The sequence below is a fragment of the Epinephelus moara genome, chromosome 9 (genome assembly GCF_006386435.1).
Source record: "Epinephelus moara isolate mb chromosome 9, YSFRI_EMoa_1.0, whole genome shotgun sequence".
Classification (NCBI taxonomy): Eukaryota; Metazoa; Chordata; class Actinopteri; order Perciformes; family Serranidae; genus Epinephelus; species Epinephelus moara.
This window is the reverse complement of record NC_065514.1, coordinates 19,776,084-19,783,951: the sequence shown is the minus strand read 5'-3', so window position 1 is coordinate 19,783,951 and position 7,868 is coordinate 19,776,084. Positions and strand designations below refer to the sequence as shown.

The following is a 7,868-nucleotide window of genomic DNA, read 5'->3' as shown; positions in this document are numbered from 1 at the left end:
CATAGTATAGTATGTCGTCCAAAACCATGAAAAATTGTCATAGTATGGTATGTCATCCAAAACCATGAAAAAAAGTCATAGTATAGTATGTCATCCAAAATCATGAAAAAATGTCATAGCATAGTATGTCGTCCAAAACAGTGAAAAAACATCAGTCATAGTAAAACTTCAATCAGATATCGGCTAGCTAACGTTTTAATGATCTGTTCACTTAGAAAACAGCAGAAGGTCACAATGACCGAAAGCTTGCATTAAACTGATATATGCACAGTGTTTGAGTGTGCAGCTGCTGTTTTGTTGTTTCCTGAGGCTCTAAGTTCAGCTCCAGCACTTCTTTAAGTGTTTTGCCTACGTATGAGCGGTGGCTTTTTTCACAATGATCTGTTCACTCAAAAATGCTCATCAGCTTTTTCAGTTTGGCTTTTGAGTTGCTTTCACGCAGAAGTAAAGATTTTTTGTAGTATTTTGAACATCACATTTTCATTTCTGGCAAGCTGTGAGCAAGCATTTGTAAATAAGACAAGTAAGATCCAGAATTTTGGTAGTGGTTAAGCTGGTGTTAATGGTATGAATCAGAACAGACAGATGTTGTGTTAATTGTGTTTGGAGTTTTAGAAATGTTACTACAGATTTGGAAAAAAAAATCTGTTTAACTTGCCTTTTTTCACAGAGGGCATTGGGACATGTCAGAGTGAGGACAGCACAGATGTAAAAAATTAAATTACACATGGCTGAGTTCCATTTAGCTGCTTCAAGTTCCTCTGTCACATCTTACTGAGACACTTGAATAGAGCAGAGCCATTGTTAATGTTAACCGTAACACCTCTGTTCCTCCTGCTATGACAAATCAAGACGGTAGGTAAAAAGTCTGTTATGCTAAGCCTCCATTGAAGCTGTCATTATGTTCACCAATTAGCAGTTTCATAACACCTAAAAAGTTTATAACATTACTCCTCCATGAGAACATTCAATGAAAATGCCAGCATGACAGTCTGAATATTAGCTGTGACTAATCATGCTGTTAAAATATATCTTTTCAGTGAAAAAAAAACCTTTCACTGCCAGAGTCTGTGACGTAAATGTCAAAGTATTCAAAGAAAAAGACAATTACGGAGTGCTTAATTGACACCAACCCCTCCTGGCATTTATTTCAAACCCTGGGGTGGGGTGCCCCTCCATGTGGAGTTTTTTCTCCCCATGTCAGAATGGGTGTTCTCTGGGTACTCCGGCTTCCTCCCACAGTCCAAAGACATGCAGGTTAATTGGTGACTCTAAATGGTCCGTAGGTGTGAATGTGAGTGTGAATGGTTGTCTGTCTCTATGTGTCAGCCCTGTGATAGTCTGGTGACCTGTCCAGGGTGTACCCTGCCTCTCGGCCTATGTCAGCTGGGATAGGCTCCAGCACACCCATGAACCCCAACAGGATAAGCGGTTATAGAAAATGAGTGGGCTTATTTCACAGCGTGAATAACTGTACAATTAACATTCAACTTCAACGTTCAACTGCAGGAAATTTACATCATTGTTGGCAAGCACCCAGCATACTGAAACAATAAATTCTCACATTGTCTTATTGTCCTAAACAGGTCTAGCTGATATGCATAAAACACTTCTATCCTCCCTGTTATTTAATTAGTATATTCAGCGGGCAAATGCACCCTGACCAAGTTGGGTGTAATATTTCATCATGCAGTCACATTGATCTAAAGCAGAGAGGTCATTCGATCTTTATTCACAATTCTCCACAGTTTATTCTTAGTACAGGCAATAGATCAAATGATACACCACAAATCATATACACAATTTACAGTTCAGGGGTAGTTATGAGACAGTACACCGTGAACAGTGTGCACCCAGAACTATAAAAGTCAGACTCCCTTCATACAAGCAAATGTTGATGAGAAATGAGCAAAAAGAAAGGCACATGTTTTACATCCACACCGCTGCGGAGGAGGTTTAATCATTTCAGCGACAATAGCACGTCAAACTTGTTGACTTTGTTGAGTTATCACCGCTGCAAAGATAAATCTGTCCTGTCTGTCTACAGGAAGGAGACAAATGTGCATTTAGAGAATACAGAACAGGTGACATAACAGCTATTACACAAACTAAATGATTGAAGTGGAATGAAAACAGTGAAAACAGCTATGTTCATCAGACTGGGGCATTTTGTATTAGAAATTTCAGAAAGCAATAGAAATGAAAACAGAGAGCGACACAGAACCAACCACCACACGACAATGAATACATTTTTACAGCCTTTATATGCTATCAGACATAATATGATGAATTATGATGTTAAGGCGCATATTCATCAGTTACAGGCTTTGGGAAAATGAAAGCCCAAGGGCAGCAGGTTAATAACTGTAATTTATTCCTCAGGAAGGAGCGCCACACGAGGACTAGTCCTGACATCAGTGCCCTGGTGGAAACAATCACATCTGCAGTGACACACACAACCAGTTCAGTTAGGCTTCGTCCGCCTTGCACAACTCCAGCTTTTCCTCTGTCATTCTATGTTTTCATCCTCATTCTTTTGTCAAAGGAAACACTTAAGATTCACCTCTTCTGGGGCGTCGGTGGCTTAGTGGATAGAGCAGGTGCCCCATGTACAAGGCTGTTGCCGCAGCGGCACGGGTTCGACTCCAGCCTGTGGCCCTTTGCTGCATGTCATTACCCCTCTCTCTCTCTCCCCCCTTCATGCTTAACTGCCCTATGTATAAAGGCAAAAATGCCCAAAAAAATATCTAAAAAAAAAAAAAAAAGATTCACCCCTTCTGTGTCACAAGTATGTTATCCATTTATGACAAGTAAGCTTCACTATTACATAAAGGTCTGGTATGCAGCATATGTACAATATACTATATGAAGTATTTCAGATACGAGCATTAATGTCTCCACAACTTTTCTCTCACAGCTTTTAACCTTTAATTTGTTATTTATCAACCTTGAATAAGCTACCGGTAGCAGTAAACATTTATCTTTTACTCAGGCTGCTTTTTGTATGTGTGTTTGCTTTTCATTTTTCAAACTAATGGCCTGAATTTCATGAACTCTGCTGCTGCTGATATTTTTAGTCCCCAGAGGATAAGTCAGAAGCTGAATCCAAATGTCCACCCTCCAGACCTGCAGACTGAGCCCTCGCGGACTTCAGCTGTACGTACTGTGGCGTGTTTTCCATCTTAATGTCGAGCTTGCGAGGCCACAAAAGTCCTTGACAGACAGTACTCAAATATGCTTTGCTCATTTCTTATTCAATAGTTGTTTTTTATTCCTCTCGCAAGTTGTTGAATCTCAACTGCCCTGGCAGACGATAAGATATAAATCCCATGTATAGGTTTTTCTTGTGAGTTTTAACGTTTCTATACAGCATATAGGCTATACACATTCAAATATAGAAATGTTTGTGAAAAAGGACCGAACGTTGACGACATAAATGTGCTATTACATTCATTGCAAGACCTTCTTTGGTTGCTATTCAGCCTTTTATGTTAGCCTATATGTAACAGCCACTTAAGCACATATTCATATTTGGTAAAAAATTCTGTGTTGATGTCACATGTATAAATTCTGCTATTTACAGATTACTATTTACAGTTTACACAACAGTTTCTGTATATTTTAAATAGCAGTGGACTATATTAAGCTTATGTTTATTATATTTATGTGTTAGAATACAAGCAATTTACGCCAGGTGTGGTGCCAAAAGACAGTTTAGTGCACATGACAAAGGGAGACTGTGGACAACATTGTGCGTAAAAGACAACATGACATTTGCGTTGTGTGGAAGTATAATAGCAGCTAATAATTTTGGAAGGACTTGGCCTGTTGTTTGTTTCTTTTTTTTGTATTCTCAATAAACCTTGGTCAACTTTTTCCCTGCCTCCTGTTTGTACTGTGGATCTTCAGAAAAGAAACAGAAACATGAGTCAAAACTGAGACACCACGCAACCTAAGTGGTCTAGGAACTTCAGTATGTTGAAACAGCCACTATACTATATATTCTGCATTACCTTGCACAGCTTTCATTGGGTAGGCTGCAATAATAAAATGCAATTTCATGCATTATGATGTGGCTAAATTTTATTTCCTATTTGCCTACATGACTCAAGTAGCATGTTAGCACAGTAATTGTTTTACACATTCATAAATAGATTTTTTTGTTTTTTTTAGTCTGCAAAATAGGCTATGATGATGTCTGTATTGCAATGAATTGTGGGTAAATTAATCACTGAAGTCTGGTGAAGTCTGCACCCCAATCGGATTCTCCGGAAGTCTGCAGAGAGTTTGCTTGAGGCACCCTGTGGACTGGATGAGTTGTACATTTGAACAACCCTCAGCACTCATAAAGTCTACGCATCTGCAAGTGCGAAATCTGGACATTTCGATTTAGCCACAATGTCACAAGTAACCCACTGTCCCTTTATCTAATGACATGTCCTCTTTTATTGATAAAATTGACAGAAGCTATCTAATGGTTGGTAATTTAATATCTCAAACTCCAATGGTGACCTAACCATTAAATTGACTGAACACCTTCATGCTGCCAAACAGATTGACCTTTCCTATAGAGCCTCCCCTGCCAATACATCATCTTTGTACACAACTAAAGGCTGAATATCCATGAAAGTTTCATGGATTTTACCGGTGGCCAGAGGATGAACTCCATTAGTCTGACACACCAACGTTTCCACTTGTAGGATAATTCAGCAACTTACACCACAACATTAGCAAATTCATTTCACCAGGTAATTACAAGACCACGCTGGCAGCACAGTGGTTAGCAGGCACTCCAATACGATGGCGGCACTTGAACATCTTCCGTAGCTCGGTGCGGAAGCGATCGTGTAGCCACGCATACAGGAAGGGGTTACAGCAGGATGAGCTCATGGCACAGAGGTGGCACAGAAGTTGGATGAGTAAAAAATAGCGCTTGTTAATGAGATGAATGTCTATGTCTCGCAGCACATTGAATACATGAATAGGAAGCCAGCACACTGCAAAGGCAGACACCAAAAGCGCGACCAGGCGAAAGATCTTTCTCTTGCGAGCTTGCTGAGCACCCGCCTGGCCTTGTGTCCTGTGGCCTGGTGCGACACACTTCCTCAGTTTGACAGTAATACAGAGATAAGAGACAAAGACAGCTGACAGCGGCAGGACATACGTGACCAGCAGGGTGCTGTATGCATAAGCGCGTCTTTCTTTCTCCTGACCCAGCCAGAATTCCTCGCAGATGGTGAAGCCTTCCTCTTTGAACTCTACATGGTAAGTGTGGGTGACTGCTGGTGCTACCAGCCCGCAGGACAGCAGCCAGATGCCGGTGAGGACGGAGGCACAGGTAGCCACAGAGGTACGCTTCTTCAGGGGATGAACTGTTGCATAATATCTGTAATAAAGAAGAGTAGTACTTTATAAAAAGGGTGCAAAACTCGTGTTAATTAATGCATGTAAAGTCATGAGCCAAAGAATGAGTTATTGTACGATTTATTTTAAACTCCTGCAGCAAAAATTTGATTTCAGTTTAAATTACTTTCAGCTAATGGTTTAGTTAAAGATTCAGTGTGTAGGATTTAGGGGGATATATTGGCAGAAATGTAAAATAATAGAAGAAGGATTTGTCTTTAGTGTTTAATCTTTAGTTTTATCTTTTCATTACCTCAGAATGAGGTAATTAAATCTGCATAGAGAGCGGATCCTCCCTCACAGAGTCCACCATGTTGCACTGCAGTTTTTCACAGCAGCCCAGAACATCAAACCAAACACTGACTCTTGATAGGGCCATTCATGTTTTCACAGTTTCCACCATAGTTAGCAGCCACTCTGATAGCAGTGTGGAAAAACACAGCGTGAACTTGAAACTGCTTTATTCAGTGTTTTTTATCACCAGGTTCATTTGTTTTGGAGAGGGAGATGCTTCTGCGGGTGATTCAGTTCAACACAACCAAAAACAACTACAAAAACAGAACTTTCAGTTTGCCCTGTATCGTACAATTAGCAAAAAAGGAAAATAATTGAAGTTTTAAACTTTTAAGCTTGAGCAGAGGTGTGCATATAAAACAGCAGCAAAGCAGTAATAAGCCAAGGTGGGTTTTCAGCTGGTGCTCAGATTGATGTCGCTGTCCTCGGCTTCAAAGGGAGATAAAGCAACATTTGAAATCAAAACTGCAGGAGGAAGCTTAACTGTAGCTCTCTTTTGGTACAGTGAGCAGCAGCGCAATCTCAGGGGTCCACCAGGGGACGTGTCTTTGCAGCTCATACCTGATTGTTCTTTCTGTGCACAAAGTATAAAGCTGGGTAATTGGATTTTGGTCTGTTCCCATCAGGCTCATACTGCCACTAGCAGCCCAGATTATTTTGCAGTCAGTCTTTGTTTTTGAATTCAGAAAAGGATTTAGTTTGTTATTACAAATCGTAAAAGATATATGAGTTTGACTTATGCAGTTATGTATTGTGATTTATTTATGACTAAACTGTTCATTAAAGTCTCTAATTTATGAATCTGTAACATGAGCTGATGAAAAGCTGATCATTTAATTAACATTGAGCATAAGGAGTCTTTGTTACATCATGTACTGAAGCTGACACCGGATCACGATGAGTCATCTTTTCAGTCATTCATTTAAGCATAAGTGGTGAAACCTTATTGTTAAAGTGTTACCTTAAAAAGTAAGTAATCTGAGCATCTCCATAATTTCTGAATGAGTATAAATGAAACATTATGACAGATAATGATTGAATTTCCCGGTGGTCTAATTTCTGGCTTGTCAGTTAAACTCCACTCACACTGTGAATGATGTTTGAAATGTGGAATAAATTAGAAAGTGAGGAAATTCACTTCATGTTGTTTGACCTTTATTTAATCAGGGTGGTTGGTTGAGGTTTTAATGTGTTTTTCAAGAGTTCCTTGGCCCAAAATAGCAGCACAATCAGGTTGCACAAACCAACAGGGACACTAAACTGTGAAGATAATTTGAAAGGAATGATGAAAAAACTTTAAAGCTGATTGTAAATGTCACTTGTGATCTGAGTGGGATCATTTCTGCAGTGCAGATCCACCCACCTGTCCACAGCTATAGCAGTGAGCGTGAAGACGGAGACGTAGACCGTGACTGGTTGGATGAGGAACACCAGATAGCACATCGAGCGGCCAAAAACCCAACCGTGTGGGTTGAAGGCGTAGGCGAGAGTGAAAGGGACGCAAGTCACGCACATGAGCATGTCAGAGAAGGCCAGGTTTCCGATGAAGAAGTTGGTGACGTTGTGCATCTTGCGGGTTCGGCAGATGACATAGAGGAGCAGGTAATTCCCAAAGACGCCCACCACCACAACGAGCACATAACAGGGGATGATGAGAGGCTTGAACGTCTGCAGCAGAGCGACATCTGCAAACTGGGAGCTGTGGTTTGTGGAGCTGTTCTGCACTGCAACCTCGTAAATGTGTCCATCTGTCTGTTCTCCAGACACAGACGGCTGTGTGCTTCCTGCCAAGCCACTGTGATTACCCTCCATGGCAGCAACGCTCAATCTGCCAGTATCTACACTGTCCAAAAGACAATAAAACAGCTGTTATGACAGAACATTAACAACTTTTCCAAAGGTCAAATGGGTGTATTCAATCTAAGGATGCATGGAAAATGTAAATGCAACTGTAAACAACAATTTGTGACATTTACAAAATAGAAGACAGTTATTACATAACAACGCTTTCACCAATACCAACACACCCTCACAGTAAAAGGTGAGGAGCACATTATTAGGGAGCGTATAATTATGAAGGCATTTAAATGCAAATAGCAAAAATAAGCAGCACAACTCTTGTGCATCCTCCGCTGAAATGTGCGTATGGAAAATGTCAAATCACAGGGTTG

At 40.4% G+C, this 7,868-nt stretch overlaps 1 protein-coding gene across 1 annotated transcript; it reads right to left on the bottom strand.

Annotated features, from left to right (window-relative positions):
• Positions 1-4,752: 4,752 nt before the first annotated feature.
• LOC126395700 (prolactin-releasing peptide receptor-like) lies at positions 4,753-7,509 on the bottom strand. Its single transcript, XM_050053352.1, has 2 exons — positions 7,061-7,509; positions 4,753-5,386 (listed from the first exon to the last, which is right to left on the bottom strand). The coding sequence occupies exons 1-2, from the start codon at positions 7,507-7,509 to the stop codon at positions 4,753-4,755; spliced, it is 1,083 nt and encodes a 360-aa protein (XP_049909309.1).
• Positions 7,510-7,868: the final 359 nt, after the last annotated feature.